General features: G+C 39.1%; 1 protein-coding gene across 1 annotated transcript; it reads left to right on the top strand.

The window, feature by feature from the left end:
• Positions 1–1,336: 1,336 nt before the first annotated feature.
• On the top strand, positions 1,337–22,595 carry traf2b (Tnf receptor-associated factor 2b). The gene is made up of 11 exons (XM_073839562.1): positions 1,337–1,423; positions 3,530–3,750; positions 5,362–5,440; positions 5,713–5,811; positions 7,150–7,311; positions 8,009–8,083; positions 8,273–8,347; positions 9,038–9,391; positions 12,057–12,234; positions 13,532–13,680; positions 20,872–22,595. Exons 2-11 carry the CDS (start codon positions 3,530–3,532, stop codon positions 21,088–21,090), a joined length of 1,611 nt encoding a protein of 536 aa, XP_073695663.1. The 5' UTR covers positions 1,337–1,423; the 3' UTR covers positions 21,091–22,595.
• Positions 22,596–22,681: the final 86 nt, after the last annotated feature.

Here is a 22,681-nt window from a genome sequence, read left to right as displayed (position 1 = left end):
AGAGTTAAAAAAAAACAAAAAAAACTGGTCAACCAGAGGCCGTTTTTTAATGGATGTTGTGAGAGGCTTCACTACACTGAATAAACTGCTTATAAAAATTGAAAAATGTCCTATAGCTAAATACAAAACCAAGATACAAATAATAAGCGTCATATTTCATTACATTAAAGTAACTCACATACTTGATATGATCAACAAAAAAGCAAAACGATTGTAGCATATAGAATAAATGATAGGGTAACTTTTTTCTTTTATTTATTTATCTTATGTAGTTTCATTTCTTCTTTTTCTTTATTCCTTTTTTTTGTGTATGTTTGAAATACAGTCTCATCGTCTATAAGTGTCCGACTTGACGGCCGTCTCTTCACTCCTCCCCCGACTGCAAGCGGCTGCTCTCGCCAGCCGGCGGCAGGCTAGTGTAGTGCATCTCGAACACACCTGTTGATGTTGAGGTGCCTTGCCTGCCTCACTTTTAACCAATCACTAGGGTTTAGCAAACAGTCTGACTTTTAATTCATGTGTGGATTTTAACGCGATAAGGGATCAGATTTTGAACGTATAGCTGTATCAAGTGATCACAATGCTAGGGTTTCCTAAATATAAATTCTACGTAAAGAGTGGGAGAGTGACTCAACTCTTGAAACGTAAATTACACCTGTGGGAGCAGATGACGAAGGCTCTTTCTATCAACATCGAAATATGGGACATTACGATTCTGTTCTGCATCAGGACATCATTTAAACTGTTCAGACTGGTATATTCTTAAAAGCTGCTGATTAGTTTTGTATTATGTTCTACAATGAGTACTTTACGAAAGACATAGGCTAGTTCTGTTTGAAAATAAAGTGCGACACTAAGGTAAGCGCATTATTGTTTTTGTTGCTATTTTTTAGTGTCGGATTATAGCCCAATGAATATGTATCGATGAATGCATGAATGAGTGTGAAATACTTTTGCTAATTACGTTGCTTATTCTGATCCCTGTTGGGCATTTTTTGCATTTAAATTGGAATATCCTTACTGTTGACTTTTAAAATGATGCATGTGTTTTTGAGGGTATCAGTTAATTTCTTGATGGCCGTTTTGACACATCTGCCTGCATATTTTAGTCATAGCCTATGTGGTAATTCTTTTTAATTTGATTTGATTCCTTTTTCCTGGATGATTTTTTGTATTATTTTGTCATCATTATTTTATTTTAAGAAGGTAAAAATTGTCCTTATTAACCTTGGTTGACATGGATATTACATTCTATCACATCATTTTGACAGTTACAAATTTGGGGGAGTTTTTTTGTTGTTGTTGAATGGGCGGGTTTTGAGCTGTGAGCTTTAGAGCTCAATCTGGCAACACTGCATACGTAAGTTACTGACACAACCACTGACGATTTGTTCTACGGTCCCACAGTATTTTAGAGTAATTGGTGAGTAACTTTTATATTCTCTTTGGTTGCTTTCAGATTCACGTTGATCGTAGTGTGCCGAATTTGAAACACGTAGCCAGTAGATTGGGCCGTGTACGCGTAGTATGCTTGTGCTCGAGTCAGTTGCCATTTTTCACAGGGAGAGTCAGGAAACACCTAGATACGATCACAGTTTCTGTTCGATTTTCATGAATCGTTTTAAATTTGCTTTTGTAGCAGCTAAAAACACACTTGGTAACTTCCTCTAGCGTAATCTGTCAGTTTTGACAATTAATAACGCTGAACGTTTTATTGGCTGTATCTCGGCAACATATTTGTCAACACCAAGGTGAACACTCAGCCTACAGTTTAGGCCTAACGTTAGATGTGACTTTGGAAAACGGAATTATTGTGACTTGATGACTTAATCTGAATCATGTTGTTGGCAGTTTAAGGTTAAAAAAGTCTGATGTTGCGATTTAAAAAGAACTGACCATACTTCCTCATAGATATAATACTTCCTGCCTCCCACATGAGTTTCATTAATACTGCATAATGAATAAAATTTAAGGTTTAATTAACTAAAAGCACCGTTTAATAGGTAAAAAAACGTATGCCGTTTCAGATATATAGCCAACGCTTTCTAAATATTTATATAATTATGTTATATAGACTATATTGAAAACAGTGTTACATTACCTCAACAAATAGACTTATAGATTTAAAAGGGTTTGTATCATTTTAAAGCTTAGAAGCTTGGCTTTATAGTGGTTTTAAAAATATGCTGAACTCAACAATTGCTTCAAAATTTCCTGAAATACTAAAGGTGCTCCATTTTCTGAAAAAAAAAAAAAAAAAGACTCCTACTTGGTTCAACTTGGTTAAAAACTAGCAGAATATAAAAACCAGGAGTGCTCACTGAAAGCATGCTGGAAGATCATCAATCAGGATGGTATTAGTTGTATTTTATTTTATGTTATGAAAAGTTTTTTTTTTTTTAAGTTTTATTGTGGGTTTTACACATGTAAGTAGTTCTGATGTTCAGTAAATCATATTTGGTTTTTGGAGAGGCAACCTTGTTTTAAAATACCATAACTTTAGATTGCTTTGAGACAAAATTTGCATTCTCAGCAGTGTAGTAAAATAAGAGCTTCCAAACAATGATCAAAAGTTAAAATCTAATATTTTTAGATTCCAGGTGCAACCACCACAGGAGTGTAGACTGTTTTGAATGCTTGGATCATATAACAATATTTGGTTTATTTGATCATCTTCCAGTATTGCTTGTTGGATAAAATCATTTAGTTAATGCATTAGGTACTAACTTATAAACCCTATTAAAAAGGTAATAGATTTAAAATGCATTTATTTTATACTAAGTAAAGTTACTGACATCTCTTGAGGTTTACTGATATAAAAAATTGTAAATAAACTTTTTTCAAACTTGTCCTAGTCTGATTTTTTACCAAAATTGGCTTAGGTCATCTTTAAACCATGCTGGCAAAAAGTTATGGAATTCAAGTTGATCAGTTAAACAGTCCTGGAAAAACGTGTGAATGAATTTGACCAAAAGCAAGCCAAAATGGACATGAGGCTATATCTCTGCAACACTTATAATAATAATAGTTTTTTATTAAGCCAACCATGACCTGAGGTTACCTGCACAGTTTTGGCACAGTGCCACCTAGTGACCAGGATATGGGAAAAATGGATCATTTTGCTCGTTTTTTGATGCAACATACAGAGTCAAAAGATATAGAATTTTCCCATGTCAGCCTTTGTGCTTCTTTGATTTTAACCATACAATCTTCATATATGTATTCAAGTCAACATGAAATTTAAAGGGACTCTGTTTACTTATCTTAATACACCTTTCTGGTCTTACCGTGCACACAATAATGCTGGATTTCTAATATTTTGAAGTAAATAATGAAGTAAAAAATGAATAGCAGTTTCACATTCTGGTCTAACTCCATTTCCAAATCCAACCCTACATTTTTATGTTGTCGAATATCCTCTTTTACTTAATATGTCAATGTGTCATATAATGGGAGTTAAATTATTAGTAAATGCAGTGTTAAAAACTGTCTGTCGTTGTTTTGCTTACTTTGTGCTCATTTTTTACAGATGATCACCAGTGCTGTCCCTGTGGGTAAATGGAAGGCAATGGCACGTCCATCTTTACCATCCTCATTGGACTCCACATTACCTGGGATATCTCGAGAAGTGCTGTCCGTGTCCATGGAACCAAAGTATCAGTGTCAGCAGTGCAAAGAGATTCTTAGGAAACCTTTCCAAGCACAGTGTGGACATCGCTTCTGTGTGTTCTGTTTCAAACAACTCACCAGGTACCAAGGGCAACCCTCTGCCTCTTGTTCTGCATTAATTGCCACCCTCTCCATGGACATTCCCAGTCCCTTTAATCTACCACTGCACTGTAGCTAGATGGAAAAAAATCCCTCCTTTTGCTTGATGTTGATCCACTCTTTCGCCTCTTAACCCAAAGAGTTCTCCTTCCATCTGGATATACTATCTTCACTTACCTCTGTGGATATGTCCTAGGATATTTTCAGTCTTTGGTGAGCTTTACCTTGGTGTCAGTCAATTGGCTATATTTTTGTCACCTTTATAGTGATTTTATACTATTAGGACAAATAATTGATGCAACTAATGTTGTGCAGTACAGTAATATATATATATAAAAAAAAAAAACTGTCCGAGAAAGACATTAAAATCATTACAAGCACCGACAGCGAGAGACTGTTTAGAACCGCATATCAATAGGGGTGGTTGTTGCTGGTTACTGTATGTTGACTGAAATCTCAAAACGGCCTTAAACCATTAGCAAATAAACTTCAGAATGTTATGATGCCTAATACACGCACAAATTGTATATATTCTGACAGCTCTGCACAAGCTTGTTAGCTAGGGTTCAGGGTTTAAAGTCCAAAGCGTGACTTTATACCTTTATAATACCTTTATAACATTCACCTTTGCTCACAAGGCTGCATTTATTTGTACATTGAAAACACATGGCGAATTCAAGAAAGGGGTCTTAAAAATGGCCAAAGAATATTATTTTACTAACTTATTAATTTTAAGTTAAATTGTGCTTTGTAGGTGGGCTATAATGTCTACTAGAATCTTAAAAATTAAGTAAATAAGTAATTTTTTTTTAATTGTTGTTTTGTAATTGATGTATTTTTTTAGAAAAGCAAGACTGTAAACTGTCATTCCTACTTTTAATTCCTAATTTATTTATTTTTTGACATGCATTGTTCAGTCCCTCTCCACTTGCTAGTTATTTCAGAATCCGTGTTCATTCAACAACCTCATCAATTGATAATATGTTCATTTCCCTATTGGCCTATAATCTGTAGTCAGACTTTGAAGGCAGGAAAAGGCCATAAATGCACAAACTTTACAAAAGTGGGATTCGTATTTATTTTGGTATTTATTTTATTGCTTTTACTTTGAAAAGTGCTTGGGTACTAGCATGGAAGAACTTTAACCGTCATTTAATTGTGACTCAGATAAATGTCAGTTTGCATATGGCCTTTGAAGGTTTTTATAATATGTCAGCCAGTATAGGATGTAGTCTAAAATGAGAAGATACAATTTAGTGTATTGTAGTTTAGTAATGTGGGCAAATTGTTCTCCCTAACTTTTCCTAACATTTTTTGCAGAACATTTATCCTTCCTTATGTTTCGCTTTTATGCATTATTGCGCACACGCTGCTTTCACTTCAGTCTTTCCATTATCAAAGCTCTACTTTCTTGTTACAAATCTAGCTTAAACACTTTCTTTGAGTAGACTTATTAAATAGCCCTCAGGTAAGAGAAGGCTGTATATTAATGTTTTCCCAGGTGTTTATAGTAAGCTTATAGTTTGAATCTGCCTTTGCCATACTCTCCTTTAAAGACTGCACTAAGATTACAAATTCTTTCCTCTTTATTAGCTCAGGGCCAATACCCTGCGAAGCTTGTCGTGCTGAGGGTATATTTGAAGAGACAACATCTATACTCAATATTGCAGTGGTAAGTGCTGTAGTTGATTCTGTTATCTTGTTTATTATTGTGTAGCTGGTTTAAAACTATCTGTATGAATTAAAGCCCTATAAATAAAGGTGACTTGACTTAACCTAATCTTGTAAATCTATCATTGTTTTAGTTTCCTTGTAACTCCTATTCAGTGTGTACATTCTTGGCAAATGTACATGCACTGGTGTAATGTTTAGCAGTATCAGAAATAGTTTCAAAAGGTATTCATTAATGAAGAAAATTCCATGGTCTTTGACTCTCCCCCATAGGCATTTCCTGATAATGCAGCACGAAGAGAAATTGATAGCTTGCCTGCCGAATGCCGAAATGATGGGTGTAGTTGGTCTGGAACACTGAAAGAGTATGAGGTAAGGATATTGTTCACCTGGCTTGGCATATCCGTCTTAAAATGTTTAACGTTTCTTAATGCCAGCTCTTATGATAACATTTTCTTTAAGCATATTTAAGTCTAACCCAGCAGTTGTGGCCTAAATGCGCTTTATCTCTATACTGTCAGTTTAAAAAATAACATCCGCCTACATTAGGGAGAATGAAAGTCAGCACTAAAGATGGGGGTTGGGCGGAAAGTCCCAAGGCTGCCTGGAAAGTACCGGTTTTGCCGTACACTGAATGGCTAGATTTATTGAGTCAGACAGCTGCGGGTTGTATAGTGTTATAGTATATGACTGTGTAAAATGAGAGTAATGCTTAAAGTTATTTAAAACCTGTGAACCTAGAAATTTTGATTGCTGACAAAACTCTTGCCAAGTTTCTATTCTGACTATCAAGTCTGGTTTCTGAAAACCTGAAACCTTTTCAAGTTTAACTTTGTCTTGTTTTTAAAAAAAAAGTACCAGCATGACCGAATTCTTCCCTTGTGACTTGTTTAGTGATTAAGTAACCCTAACCTTTGCTAAGGCTACCATTGTTCTGACACATTAACCATGTCTCTGAGTCAGTGTTGATTCATCTGGTGGCTAAAATTACTAAATGAAGTAAGAAATTCCCTTAAAGTCTCATGTTTTTAAAATATTTTTTTTTTATAAATCAACTTGATGTTAATCTTTGCTTTTTCTGAGTAAAGGATGTAACTGCCATTATATAATTTCCCACACCCTTTCTATTCACACAGCACTGACAGACAAATCAAAACAGGCATGTGTGTTAAGTTTTGTCTAATCACTGTGTTACGCTTATTTTCACCGATTGAACAGGTTAATCATGTTTGTTGGACCTTGGATTGTCTGAGAAGGGATGTACTGTAATTGGTTTTCTGTCATTGCAGTGTGAATTGGCCTTAAATCTAGCGTTGTCATATATAGTGTTTGCATGACTAGACAGGACATTTACACAAAGGCACACCAGTGGAACGATTGAGAATGAGAACTAAAAATATAAAGAGGTAGTGAACCATAAACTATAAAACTTTATATTGATTCCCTATACCTAGAGCTGTTACATAAATGTTCATGTAAAACAAAATAATAAAATGGTCTTGTGACCATGTATTAACTTAAAATCAGGAAATTCATATTCATCTCATGGGGATGAATGAAAGCTATAAAAGGCTATTCACATTCTTAAGATAATTGTGAATGGGACACAATTTAAGAGTTGACTCAAACACAATATACTAACTGGTGATATTTTTCCATTCGACATAGCTTTTAAGCTAGACATTTACTAGTACTTCTTTTCTTCATAAGGGTCAGCATGAAGGTCGTTGTGACTTTGAACGTATAAAATGTGAAGCATGTCAAGCACTCATTTTGGTCAGTGAGAAAGACCGCCACAATGAACGGGAATGCGAGGCCAGAACCCTGAACTGCAAATATTGTAAGGTCACATTCAACTTTAAAGAAATTAAGGTAAGCATACTTTCAATGTTTGCTGTGTCAATTAAAGCTGTGGAATATAATCACAACATAATGCATTGCGATGTTGATGTGAACAATTCTGCACTGATGCGTAAAAATAAAAGAATTGATTTTTAAAAATGTTATTAAATATACCTACATATCATACATATGAATGTACTGTTTTTTTTGTAAATAAAGTACTCTTATTATAGACTGTATTTAAAAAAATATACACATTATTATGTTTCGGTTTCAGTTTTCATAAAAAGAACATGCACGTGCATGGTGTTAAAAAAATTCTCAGTGCCTTAATTGTGCTGACACACAGCTGAAGCACACGCACAGAAAGCCACCTCTCAGACAGCAGGCAATCCAAATTTCAGTTCTCTTTAGTGGCATATTGCGCTTAAATGGTCAAATACAGAATTATTTTTAAATAATACAGAATTATTTATAAATATCTATCTTAGTGAGTATTCACGTAAACACAGGCGGTTAAGCCTTAAATGCCTAGTTACTTTGGTATATCTAGAAATTTGTAATTTTAAACATTTTACTATTACCTTATAAAGTAAATGATGAATGATGATCAATTAAATAAAATACACAGGGGTTGAATTACAAAGGGTTCGCAAAATAGTTTGTTGTCGATATCATATCATATCTTTGCTAATTCTCCCTCCTACAATACATTTTTCTGTCACAGGCCCATGATGAAATATGTCAGAAATTTCCAATGCAATGCAAAGACTGTGGTAAAAAGAAAATCCCCAGAGAGAAGGTTGGTCTAGTTTGTCAGCCATTTATTAATTCTGTTTGACATAAGTGTTTTTAGTAAGAATTGAAACCTTTTTGAATATATTGGCCTCTAAAACATGTTTTTTATTCACACAATTCATCATATCATGTGTTGTCTTGTCACAATCATGTGTTGATTTTTTTTTTTCTGACTTTCCCCCTATTTTTGCAGTTTCCAGAGCACATCAAATCTTGTGCAAAGTCCAAGTCGGCATGCCAGTTTAGTGAGATTGGCTGCAGAGCAGTGGTGTGTATTTGTTTCTCATGAATGTAGTTCAGAATAGACATAAACAATGGAGGCTGTGCAAGAAATTGTTGTTCAAAGTAGATGTACTGCCTATTTGCAAAGCAGAAAAATGCAAGGCACTTGAGTTGCTTGGTAAATTAGCTTCTTGAGAATTTAATGTTACAATTGGCTGGCAGAATGTATTTTATTTCATTTGTGGTATTTTGTTACCTTCTGTTAGCTGTTCTAAAATGCTTAATGTCTTTCAAAAGCATTTAAATAATTTTGCCTTAACACTTAGAACTACGGCATCTATTTGAGTCTTTCAGTTTGCACTATTTTCCCACATTTGTTTAAAAAAAAGAACCAAACTATATAAATAGTCTGAAGTGTGGGTTAGAGAAGTCTCAAACTTAATGACATAGCTAGGTATTAAATGAATGCAGTACTGTAATATGTCTAGTTGCAAAGGTTGGTGAGTCATTGAGGGAAATTTACAGACCAAAAAAAAAAAAAAACCTAAATGAGGTAAAGAACTGGATGAATATCATGATTTCATGCCTCTATTTTGTACTATTAAGATCACATTAATTTAAAATGAAGTGTCAGGGGAAAAAGCAGAATAAGGAGTTGCAGTTGCATTGTCAGGAGTAACAGTATTAATGAGATTAGGCAGCAGCAGTATTAATAAAAATATTTCTTTTTGCAAAGGTTGACAATGGTAAGCAGCAGGAGCATGAGCAGACCAGCGTGATGGAACATTTGCGTCTCATGCTGTCTGTGCTGTCGTCTGTGCGCCTGAGGGCAGAGGGGGGTGGAGAGTGGCAGGAAGATTCCGGACTGGGATTGTATCGCGGACCTGAAGACGCACCTCCAGCGGGGGCTCATGCTGCTGCTCATAATGCAGGAAGAGGAGGCAGTCCTGGTGTACAGCAGAAAGTCACAGCATTGGAGAACATAGTGTGTGTGTTGAACAGGGAGGTGGAACGCTCTGCCCTTACCCTGGAAGCGCTAACTCGTCAACATCGGCTAGACCAGGAAAAGATAGAGAACTTGTCAAACAAGGTACTTCGCACACTTTGCAGGGAATTCTGAACTTAAATAGTTCAGATAAAATACTCGCTAAGTTGGATTTATAGTTTTTCTTTTTTTTCCGGACAGCAGAGATGGTTTTAAAGCTTTGCTGTGTGTCAGAGCATGATGCGAGGTTCTCACCTTGCAGGTAACACATGACGTATTGACCGCTTTTGTTTTCTGACATGCACATGGAACATTTTACCTCAGGGGGATAGTTTACACAAATTTGTCTGTCATTGTTTACTCTCCCCCATGTAGTTTTTTTTTTTTTCGTGGAGCACAAAGAAAAAATTCTGAAGAGTTTTTCAATATAATAAAAGTGAAAGGGGGCAGATCTCCAAAAATTATAAAAAGCAATATCCGGTGTCAAACTATGTGATATGTTTGTGTGAGTAACTGACTGAAATTTAAATCATTCACTGAAAATCTCATTTTTAAATGCCTTGTTTTTAAAATAAATCTTAAATATTTAAATTTCCTGTTGAAATAAATGTGCATATTAGAACCGTAGATTAGTAATATGTATCTTTAAGATACTACTATGAACCTTTTACAGGTAAATAAGGTACAAAGATGTTGCTTTAAGTGTACTGCCCCAGTTGCAAGCCCATAAAGGTACAATTTTTGCACACTTATCAAAAATGTTGGTGCTTTACGTTTGGGCGAGAAACAGTTTTGCATTTTCCATGTAAGAATACATACATATACACAGAGGCTTTTTGATTCACAGAGGCGTTACTTCATTTTATTAGGCTTTGCATTTAAAAATATATTTAGACATCCTAAAGGACTACTTTTATCAAGGTTTAGATATTGTTTGGTTAGATAAGTATCAGGTTTTGCATTATGATTACAATTAGACATTAATATTTTGTTAGAAAAGGAAGAATGGGAAGCATGTTTGTTATTCAGATATCAGAAATGGCTATTAGAAAAAAAAAGAATCTAAATAACAATAAATAAATGTAATTGCAACTATTTACACACAAACTGTAATTATTTCATGCATTGCTGCACATGCAACAGATTCAATGTCTTTTGCACACTGGAATTTCGCAAAAACTTTTTTTTGCAAAAACTGTCGGTTTTAACATCCTTTTGCCAAAACATCTTTTTTTTCTGAGTGATTGGTCATAGAGGGATAAGGCGTGGAGGGAGCAGCTCTGGAGGCACCAGCCATGGAGGGACCGGGTTTGGAGGCTCCAGCCGTTCCATGGAGGGACCATCACTAGAGGCACAAGCTGGTCTGTGGAAGGAACAACCTCTGGAGGCACCAGCTGTGGTGGAACCAGCTCTGGAGTCACCAGCCATGGAGGGTACCGGCTTGTGCACCAGCTGTTCCATGGAGGGACCATCACTAGAGGCACAAGCTGGTCCGTGGAAGGAACAACCTCTGGAGGCACCAGCTGTGGGAGGACCAGCTCTAGAGGCACCAGCTGTGGAGAAACCAACTCTGGAGGCACCAGCCGATCCATGGAGGTACCATCACTAGAGGCACAAGCTGGTCTGTGGAGGAACCAGCTCGGGAGGCACTAGCTGTGGGAGGACCGGCTCTGGAGGCACCAGCTGTGGAGGAACCAGCTCTGGAGGCACTAGCTGTGGGAGGACCGGCTCTGGAGGCACCAGCTGTGGGGGAACCAGCTCTGGAGTCACCAGCCATGGAGGGACTGGCTGTGGAGGCACCAGCCGTGGAGGGATCAGCTGTGGAGTGTCACAGCTGGTCATGGAGGGACCAGGTGTGGAGGCACCAGCCATGGAGGGACTAACTCTGAAGGCACCAGCTGTGGAGAGACCAGCTCTAGAGGCACCCGCCATGGAGGGACCAGCTCTGGAAGCACCTGCCGTGGAGGGACCAGCTCTGAAGGCACCAGCCGGTCCGTAGAGGGACCAACTCTGGAGGCACCAGCAATGGAGGGACCAGCTCTAAAGGTACTAGCCGGTATGTGGAGGGACCGACTCTGGGGGCATCAGCCATGGAGCTCTGGAGGCACCATCCGGTCCGTGGAGGGACCAACTCTGGAGGCACCAGCAATGAAGGGAACTGCTCTAAAGGTATCAGCCGGTCTGTGCAGGGACCAACTTTTGGGGCACCAGCCGTGGAGGGACCAGCTCTGGAAGCACCTGCCGGTCCGTGGAGGGACCAACTCTGGAGGCACCAGCCGTGGGGAGACAAGCTCTAGAGGCACCAGCCATGGAGGAACTGGCTCTGAAGGCACCAGCCATGTGGAGACAAGCTCTAGAGGCACCAGCCATGGAGGAACCATCTCTGGAGGCACCAGCCAAAGAGTGACCACAGGCAAAAGATTCTCTGAGATTCATTTTTGACCACGAAGGAGCCAAGTGTGACTCTTTTTTTGACCCTTTACCATATCCGAATCATGTCGGTGACTTTTTTTTTTTTGTGCGCACATAGCTAATGCAACAAAAGTTACCAATTGTCATCTCATACTGATGAAGCTATGATTTAAAAAAAAAAAATTCAAAACATGAAATTTTTCGGTCAAAAGAAGAGGCCCAGAGAGTAAAATGCAAAACACACAGAATAAAGGATTGTGTAGATATATCCTTTAAATGTTATATCATTATTACATTATTACAGTGATGTTGCTGTTTCTTAACCATGTATCTCATTTGTGTTTGGTGGCTCTTAAAGGTACGACAACTGGAACGGACTTTAACCATGCGAGATCTGCAGTTAGCAGAATCTGAGCAGTCCTTGCGGGAGCTGCAGTTTTGTACGTACGATGGAGTTTTCATTTGGAAAATAGCAGACTTCTCTCGTCGCAGACAAGATGCAGTGGGGGGCCGGGCACCTGCTATGTTCTCACCTGGTAAGGTTAAAATCAGATTAAAGAACAGGTTTAATACTGGTTAAGTTCAATTGACAGCATTTCCTGCATTTAGTCAATTCTGTTTATTATTTTTATTTTAATATTGCTGTCTGTTATTCTAAATGATTATTTATTTTTATTACCAATGGATGATTATATGAGAATAATTAATATAAGAATATCATTATAAGATTATTTTCAACACTGTCTTAAGATGCTGATTGTTGAACTTGACGTGTGTCCTGGGAATGTTCCAGGTTTAATACAAGTTAATCATACTTTGCATTTTGTAAATTTGTCTGGTTTCATTCTGACGGCCCTCAGAATGAAACCAGACAAATTTACAAAATGCAAAGTATGATGAACCTTTGTGTTACAATGCCCTGACTTGGAAATTACAACTTGTGTGGTTTCATTCTGAGGGCCTTGACCCTTTGTGGTACATTGCCCTGACTTGGAAATTTTTCAAGCTTACTGTATGTGAAGATTGGTAATATAGCAGACCTACATTCCTACATTCATTTTCATTTTTTGACATTTGGATCTTCCCTCTGTTTCCAGAACTTCTTACTCTCACTTTCGTAGTGTCATTTAAGAGACCAGTGGTCTCTCTAGCAAATCTGACATTTAATGAAAAACATCCTGCTTACTGTGATCTGAAATATTACATGCACTTCATATTTAAAAAAAAAAAATGCTTTTTTACTTTTTATTCATCAGAAAATGTGGAAAATGATGCATCACAATTTCCACAGATATATTAAGCAGTACAGCGCTGTTTTAACATTGATAATTAATAAGCCCAAAATCAACATTTTAGAATAATTTCGGAAGGGTCTTGTGTAATATTTTACAATATTATTGTTTTAATTGGAGATTTTTGAGCATATTACACACCCCAACTTTTCAGTGTGTTTGTATAAACACACACACACACACGCTTGATAACTTGAGGTGACACAATTATATAAATTAAATATAAACCATATAAATTAAGCTTTGTATAATTGATATCATTATTTTTTATATTTGATTATATTTTTAACCATGCAAAAAAACATGTTATTTGTCCTTTATGTCAAGTTAAGTTAAATCTGTTAATAAAAACTAGTTCTCAATTTGAGAGGCAGTTTTACATTTTTGGGAATGATTTCTACACATTAAGAGAATTAATTTAGAATTAATTTAGTGTTCAAAGCTGATTTTAGTAACATTAAAATTTTATTCACCTTTGGTAATATTTTTTTCCCCGAGTCCAATTTAAATTTTGACCCTGGTTTTACTATTTTTCTTCTAGCGTTCTACTCCAGTAAATATGGGTATAAGATGTGCTTGAGACTCTACCTGAATGGTGATGGCACAGGTCGTGGCACTCACTTGTCTCTGTTCTTTGTGGTTATGAGGGGCAAATATGATGCACTGCTGAAGTGGCCCTTTAGCCAGAAGGTAAATGATCTGATATTATTTAACTTTCTCTGCTGGACTTTTACTTACTCTTTCCTTTCCATCTTTATTTAGGAATGTGATACCAACTAAAGCTTTACAATACAACTTGTGTTGTTTGGGTGCAAACTTTTATAGCAGGGGCTAAATGTTGTGGCTATTCTGTTGTACTGTACAGTTTATATAAAGATATTGCACTGAATATTACTTGTACAATGTACTATATGCACAGTTACTTCCTGGGTTTAGATAAGCCAGCTCAGTCATTTCTGGTCAACTGTCAAACTCAGCTGTGCAATAAGGACCCAGATTTTGTAATCCATTCACAATCTGAAGAAAATTGTTTGTATGAGAGGACCAAATGTCCACATACACCGTTTCAGTAATGACAAATGCGAGTGTAAATAATTATGCGAGAAAATTTGCTAAATTGTTCCGAGAGTCATTGCTATGATCGACAGAAATAACTGTAGCGACGGATGAAAAAAAACATCTGACAAGCTGATGGCAGAATAGATCTGTGCATTTACTGATTCAGAGTAACAAATCTTAAGCAGCAACAAGTCTAATTAGGAGCTAAAGATAAAACTTTAAAAATGTAGTTTTTGTAGTATTTAATTGTTATAGCATTAAAAATGAACTTTTTTTAAATTTGTAGTTAACTAGTTAAGTATTTGAATAAATAACCGCAGACACCAACAACCTATAAGGGTTATTTATTTTTAGGTATTTAAAGGGTTTTTTTTTAAAATGATGCAGGACTTTGTGACATCCTTCATTTGCAATACTTTATACTTCAGTACAGTAAAAGTACTACAAATTTCTACAATAGTATTTTTTTTTAAGAAATCCAAAAACAAAGTGGGTAAAAAAGACAGGGACCTGAAATAACAACTGAGCCAATGAGTGAAGCCATCTACTGGTTATAATGGCAATATCATGTTATTTTCATCTTGAAAGTCTTTGATTTCTACCAGAAGACACATTTTTGGCATCCTTTTTATGTCATCTTCATGAATGAAAAGTGAATCTTTCAGGTGAATGTACAGCACAGCTGAAGAGTTGAGAAATAATAAAGGCTTTGAAATATTATAAGTGTTTAAAAGGTGTTCATGGCTATGAAGGTTGTCTATGAAGTTATCGATTATCAAGAATGATGTTTCACCTGAAGTTTATAAGCTGGCTTATCTGGTTACCCTATTTTAAGGTGATGCTGCTAGTGTAGGCAAATAAGCAGTAATAATATTTACTCCATGTAATTAATGTAACTACATGTACTTCCTATAGGGTTAATACTATGGGTAGGGTTTGTTTTATGGTTAATTGTAATTATGCTTAATTTACAATTATTTTAGGCCTGTGTTAGGCCTGTTTCCCACAGCATGCATAAGCAGAGCGTAAGCAGTGCGTATTTTTTTTGGCGCCCATTTCAACAGGTTTAAAAGGAAGTGGTCTATTTTTGCTGTGCTGCTAATGCTATTTGAAACCACAGTGCATTGTTCTTGGTTAAAATATATCTTAGCTACTAAGAAAACTTTTACCATAAAATCAAGTAAGCACCATATGACACTCAGCTCTGTGGAAAAAAAAATTATACAAAAAAACTTTGTTGAAAAGATGAAAACGTCTCAGGTTACGTATGTAACCCTAGTTCCCTGAGAATAGGGAACGAGACACTGCGTCCTCTAGAGGGCGCTTTTGGGGAACGCTGCAGCGTGCCTCGAGTCTGAAGAATGCATAGAAAAACTACATGAAATGACCGGCGCCAGCGTATGACGTCACCGCGGCGCGTCAGTCGCTGACGTTGCGTCACTACCGGGCGACCATAACATAAAGAGGCGCCCGTGCAACACAATACATCTTCAAAGTCTGAAGCTTTATCGTCCGAAGCATGGCGAAGAAGCCTAGAGGACGCAGTGTCTCGTTCCCTATTCTCAGGGAACTAGGGTTACATACGTAACCTGAGACGTTCCCTTCCGAAGGGAACTCTCACTGCGTCCTCTAGAGGGCGCTTTTGGGGAACGGTATACCAACACTGCCATGCTGAGGGGAGTGCATGCTAAGCCAGCGAGCACTAAGCAACAATTCTGAGAGGAATTGCCCCTACTAGGACGTGGTGACGGCTGTCAAAACGTTACCCCTCCCGGCCAGAGGCCTGACCTGTTACCCACTTACCAGACTGGGTAGAACCCAGGGCACAGCTCAGGCTTGGAATTATAGTAATTCCTTCTGAGGGAAACGGCTAAGCTTCGATGGAAACTTAGACTTGTCAGAACCAGAAACTACCGCAACATAGGGCCTAGTTCCCTCAGGAACTGGCTCCCATATGAGGGCAGAAACCTGTCCTGGGTCCGTTCAAAGGGCCACTAGTAGTGGCGCGCCCTAATAGTGGATGGTCAGCAGACATCAGCTAAGATATCAAAGGAGTCGAACCCAGGGAACCGGGGTTGTGAGCCGACTCCAATAGATGGGAACAAGGCAAAACGTGTGACCCATACCAAAAAGGGATTTAAAAGAGGAACCCAAACTTGGTGGGAACCTACCAACACGTGGATTTTATAGAAGTGCCCCAGGTGTGTGTGCACTTACCACACTTGTGGTTTTAACTGGAAGACGCCCAGGCATAGCGTGGGACACTTACCGACATGATCGGATTTAAGGAGAGTGTTTTCCCAGAGGGTTTCACTATCAGCTCCATGCCGTCTGAAGAGACGGAAAGGGAATAACCCTGAAGGTGAGGGGATTGCCACACTAACCCTCCCCTGGACAGAAGCTCGCAAGCTATCTGTCAACAGAGAAGAACATGGAGCTGAGACCATCCTGCAATAGTGGACGACAGTAGAGGACAAAAATCCTGACCCTGATCCACAGGGAGGATCGCTTCTCCAGAAGGGGGCACTGCTGTCTTTTAGGGAACCCTTAATGAAAAGGGGAAGCGTGCACAGCCCGGTCCACGCGACCTGTATGAAGGTCTGGCAATCTTACGAAGGTGGGTTGGCGCTCATAGAAGACCCTTCCCAGAAGGGGAGCTGCACAACCGAACAGGAGCGAATGCTCTCACTGTTACCCTTCATAGAGGGGAGCATACATCCAGAATAAAGGCTGGAGAGTAGAAACCTGAAGCATGACGGTCAAGCTCCTACCCTGGGAAACAGGGAGGAGAACTTGGCCACCAAGGAGTGGTGCTCTTATAAGTGAACCCTGGAAAGGGGGCACGCCAACATCCTTGTAGCAGGTCCATAACTCTCAAAGGTCTGTCCCTGGTAGATTCCTACCCTCAGGAGGGAGGAAGCATTCAGTCCTGGGAAGTTGCTCTGAAGGAAACCCTGAATTAGGGGAGCTCAGGTCCGTTCCAGCAATCCTGCGCACAGGGAGGAACGTGAGCTCTTAACCTTAACAAACCCATTCCTCAGAAGGGGGAGCACTCAGTCCTGGGAAGTTGCTCTGAAGGAAACCCTGGATTAGGGGAGCTCGGGTCCGTTCCAGCAATCCTGCGCACAGGGAGGAACGTGAGCTCTTAACCTTAACAAACCCATTCCTCAGAAAGGGGAGCACTGTTTGCCTTGAAAGTTTCTGGGAAGCTCCGAAATGAATAAGGGCAGCTTCCTAGTTCAGACACTTCGTAAACCTTTCCTCAGAAAGGGAAGTGGAACTAGGCCTGGGGAGCGAGAATCGATCCTAAAGTGACGGCTTTCTAAGGTGTTAAACACCGAAGGATGCTCAAACCCTCTGTAGGGGAGACATTCGACAGCCTGGGTGTAGATCCTACATCAAGTGCTGCTTCAGCCCTCAGGCTTAGAATGAGGCGACTTGAAGAGAGTCTCAAAGTAGCGCTCAGATAAAAAACCCTTTCCTCAGAAAGGGGAGCGCACACCGAGAATCAAGACCCCAGCTGGAAAGCGTGTCACCAGGTGGTGCTCAAATAAAAAACCTTTTCCGCAGAAAAGGGAGCAACCAAACCTGCTCCGAGTCCGCAGCGAGCGCTCCGGACTGCTGGTACTCCTATGTAAGTGAACACCTGTCTCAACAGGTGTAGACACTCAGTTTCCATAGAAACCGTATTTAGGAGAGGACACGAAGCGGATCCTCGCACGCAGGCCGTCTGCAACAGAGTTAAACATACTAGTGCAATCTTAAATATAAATATCTTAAGATGCTTACCTAGGGAGAAAGGAAAAATTTCCTTTTGCTCGTTTAACCACTGAAGGGGGAAGCCCGATTGTGCTGGAACGAGTGTTGTGTAGACGGACACCACCATACAACCGGAAGGGAGGGGTGCTCCGTTGAGATGTTTCCACATTCCTTTTCTGAGGGAAAAACACAACACGCAACCCAAACCCTGCAGGCAACACGCCTATCCAGCCATAAGGGGGGCGTAACTAGGGAGTTATGCTCCTGTCTCAACAGGACATAAGTCTACACTAGGCCTGCAAAGGACAGCATAAACATACCAAGGGCAAACCTAAGAAAAACTTAGGGAGCTTACCTTGAAGAGGACAGAGGTCCTATGTGTAATATATGCTGTAAGGGTTGGTTTACCGCACAGCCTGTGGAGTGGAGAGGGCAAACACTGCCGTAACCTTAATCCATAGGATCAGAGGGGGCGTCTGCCGTAGACTCGTCGTATTTCTTCTGTGAATAGAGAAAAACATACACAGGTCTGAGACAGTATGAAGTTCCTTCACGTAAAAAATGGATCATACTCACCCATTTAAAAGCATCCTGTTTCATAGAAAGAGGCGGGTTTTTTTTTTTTTTTTCAGAGACCGCCTGATTCCAGACCATCCGAAAATTAGGGTTCTATACAGGTAGAACCCCCAAAGGACATCATGGGTCCGGGGAGTGCAGGAAGCTTAAATGGAGACAGGGGAATTAAAATGGCGACCCGACTGGACCGAGGGAAGGAGAGGTATTACTCTGACCCCTGCGAGAATTTTGTCTCGCTTGGATGACTTCCCTGAAATCCTGTCTGTCACCTCTCGATCCGCGTCGCCTCCTAGACCTGCTCGCAGGCGGGGGAGGAGCGCGGGATGCAACACTAGCCTTCTGCACCTACCTCCGTTCCTCAGAAGGAGGCGGAGCAGGACCCCTGTGGTGTTCGGGCTGAGACCTGGACCTTCGAGGGATAAAGGATTTTTCAGCAGATCGGCTGGGTAGGCTTGGAGCACTGCCATGGTGTGCAGTGCACCCACCGCCTGACCTGCTGCTGCATACGCTCTGCCGTTCAGCAGGGCCGGAGAAGGCAGAGAGGGAGTCTTGAGAGAGAAAGCCCGCCCTGTGGAGAGATAGCATCTCTTCCACAAGGGGCGTCCTCTCATAGCCGTGGTCGCGCAAACCCTCGATACTAGCATAGTTCGCAATGGACGAACTATGAATGCGCGCCGCGTACGGCTTTTTCCAGACCCTCTCGATTTCAGTATGAAGATCGGGAAGGAATGGGAGACTCACCAGAGCTGGATGGTTATGGCCTGAAAAGATATCGCTCGTCAAGGCGACCCCGCGGCGCTATCTTTCTAGCCCGCTTCCACAGCAGGACAAGCCTGGTCGTGGTGCGGTCCATAACCTCTGGCAGCTCTTCGTATGCAGGGCAGGAAGGTAGAGAGGATTCAGCCTCAGCGTCTTCATCCATCTCTAGCATTTCCTGCTCTTCTTGGGTGGAACCCAAAAGAGCACTTGCTCCTGGATCTGATGACGTCAGCGATAACGCACCATCATCAGCTAGGAGCCTGTCGTCGTCTCCGGCTGGCGAGAGAGAGAGACCCCTCTCAAGATCGTCAGCCAGTTCCACTTGCGAGCCCCACGAGCTCAGTTTCCTCCGTGCCTCGGCAACGGCAGGACCCGAACCGCGAGGGGCAAGTGGACGCTCATCTTTCCTCAGAAAGAGAGACAGACGAGACCGGAGCTTCTTCATAGAGAAGCGCTCATAATGTATACACAATGCCCCCTCAAGGACATCACGTGTGTGCTCTTAGCCCAAACAGAATATCGCAAAGATCATGTGTGTCATCAGGTGTCAAATAACGCGGACACGGATGAACACACCGTTTAAACGACTTGCTAGTGCTTGCCATGATAGTAGTTCAAAGAAAGGATTCTTACCGTTTCTTCCCATGCACATCCAAACCGGGAAAGCTGAAGACAGCGAAGATGTGTTGCACGGGCGCCTCTTTATGTTATGGTCGCCCGGTAGTGACGCAACGGCAGCGACTGACGCGCCGCGGTGACGTCATACGCTGGCGCCGGCCATTTCATGTAGTTTTTCTATGCATTCTTCAGACTCGAGGCACGCTGCAGCGTTCCCCAAAAGCGCCCTCTAGAGGACGCAGTGTCTCGTTCCCTTCGGAAGGGAACTAGTGGTTTATCTTAACTTTAGGATCACTTTTATCATGTAAACAAAGTGTTTTGTGAAAGTATTTATACCCCTTCTTTTTGTTTCACATTTTTTGTTGGTGCCTTATGTTAAACTATTTTAAATTACTTTTTTTCCCACATCAATCTACACTCCATGCACCATAATGACAAAGCAAAAACAGAATTGTCACTTCATAAATTTAGAGAATCTTGTTTCTCATAGTCTGAGGGTCCTTTAGATGCTTTTTTTTTTTTTTTTTTTTGGCAAATTCCAAGTGTTTTCTTGTGTTTTCACCAAGGAGAGGACTGAGTCTTGCCACACTACCATAAAGAGTGTTGAAGTGAGTTTGCCTTCTTCATAGAGCAGATTTTTTTCTGAACTCTTTCCCAGATGTGTGGCTTGATGCAATCCTGTCTCTGACCTGCAGTTGACCATGCAGTTTTTTTTTCTTAACTCAGGACTTGGTGTTTGCTCTGATATACATTTTCAGGTATTAAGACGTGTGCTTTTCCAAATCAAACCCACTGAATTAAATTTGCCACAGGTTAACTTCACTCAAAGTGTAGTAATATCTAAATTTCAGCAGTCCCAGATAATGAATGATAATGAATACTTATGCAATGAAATCATGTAAAAAAATTGTTTAATACATTTGCAAAGATGTTAAAAACTGTTTTTTACTTTGTAATTATGGTGAAGATAAGTAATTTAAAGCAGTTTAACATAAGGCAGCAACATAATGTAAAATATGAATACATTTTATATAAATCTCTCGTCTAATGTCCAGTTTAACCAGAACATCAGTTGTAATTTCGTGTCACTCTCCTGTTCTTTCCTTCTAGGTGACATTGATGCTGTTAGACCAGAACAACAGAGAGCACATCATTGATGCCTTCAGGCCTGACGTGAGCTCCACATCCTTCCAGAGACCCATCAGTGAGATGAACATAGCCAGTGGTTGTCCTCTCTTCTGCCCCCTCGCCAAGCTGGCAGGCAAAAGCTCATATCTGAGAGATGACACCATATTTATTAAAGCCATTGTCGACCTCACTGGCTTATAAAGCATTTGAATTTTTCATAATAATAAATGATGATATTACTATTCTTATTATTATATCGGCTGCGGAAGCCAAACTATTTAAATATATGATATGATATAAATAATAATACAAAATTATGAAAATAACATTATATTTATATATTGATTTATTTAGAGAAATAACAATTTAAAGATGTGGAAGTAGCAGACTTCCACACCGATAGTTGCACTATTTTGATAAAACTCAGCATTTAAAACACAATATATGTTTATTATAATTCATATTTATATAATACTATGTATAGTAATGTGTATAGTACACATTATATTTATAACTATACATTTAGTAATGTATGTAATACATAAATATTACATTAAGGCATATTTTATGACCTGAAGCTTTGGCCTTCATATGCATATACAGTACATGTGGCAGGAGTTTCGTCCTGTTAAATGTGGAATGTCGTTAGTATGCTAACTGCATCTTTGAGCGCATTAATAGGGGCTTAAACACATTTGTAATAAGCAGTATAAGTATAGTATAAATATATAAATCGCTATATTTAAAGTCACCAGTCTGTTTTTATCATACTAATCTGACTAGTTGAATAATAGAGAAGCTGTGTAAATCATCCAGCTCTTAGAAATGAATCATTGTGCTGTTAGTTCCTATAGACAAGCGTGTGGATACAGCATGTGCATGAGGCTACAATATTTAAAATTTCACCTAGAAAAAAAGTCAGAATTGAAAAAACATCTCGACTGACCAGTGCTTAGATTCACTGTAGAACTGGCCCTTTTGTATCCATCTTGTGTCCAGTTCTTTTTGTTTGGGCTTGAGCATTAAATGACTTCATAGGAAAAGAAGTTGAGGACGCTTAATCAGCTTCAAACCCTAATAAAAAGGACCAGCATACTAATATATATATATATATATATATATATATTAATTTTTTTTTTTTTTCTCCTGTAACAACATTATACATAAGGTTAGCATGAGATGTTTTCTGAGTCACAAAGTAAATTTAGATGCAGTAAAAATCCTGCTCTGTTAAATAACAGTCCAAATACTTGTTACTTAGAATACTGGAAATGGTTGTTTTGGTGGAAAGAAGAAAAAGAAAAGTGAGAAAAAAACCAAAAACAACAGTAAGATAAACATTGCAACACTTTTTGTTGAATTCTTTGTAGCGCCTTTTCATTTATTGATTTACATTTTATCTATCATTTATTTAGCTGAACAATGGTGTTTTTTGTATTTGTTTAGATATTACTATACTCTTTATTTTTATTAGCCTGATTTTACAGTACTATACTCTATTTTATTAGCATGGTTTTACAGTACTAGACTGCTATACAATGAAATGTCATCAATGCTTGTTTTCTTTTTCTCTTTTGTGTAAGCAAAAGTGCCAGGTTATACATTCATCTTATGCATTCGATGATGTATGATTTGTTAGAATTGCAAAATAGTTGTGTGCTGACCATATCCATTTGTAACAATAAACAGAATGTGATAGAATATGACCTAAAGAGGTATGTATATTTTATCCAGTCCTAGTCTTCAGTAAAAAAATACAAACAGGATTTAAAAACGCTAAGAAATTCACATT

The sequence above is a fragment of the Garra rufa genome, chromosome 5 (assembly GCF_049309525.1).
Source record: "Garra rufa chromosome 5, GarRuf1.0, whole genome shotgun sequence".
NCBI lineage: Eukaryota > Metazoa > Chordata > Actinopteri > Cypriniformes > Cyprinidae > Garra > Garra rufa.
The sequence above is the reverse complement of the archived record's forward strand: the minus strand, read 5'-3'. Positions and strand labels throughout refer to the sequence as shown.

Excerpts from the sequence above, each read along its gene's own strand:
- traf2b (XM_073839562.1), top strand. The coding sequence starts at position 3,530 with ATGATCACCAGTGCTGTCCCTGTGGGTAAATGGAAGGCAATGGCACGT. Across the intron at positions 5,812-7,149 it reads GAACACTGAAAGAGTATGAG|GGTCAGCATGAAGGTCGTTG; the intron begins GTAAGGATATTG and ends TTTCTTCATAAG. Across the intron at positions 12,235-13,531 it reads ACCTGCTATGTTCTCACCTG|CGTTCTACTCCAGTAAATAT; the intron begins GTAAGGTTAAAA and ends TTTTTCTTCTAG.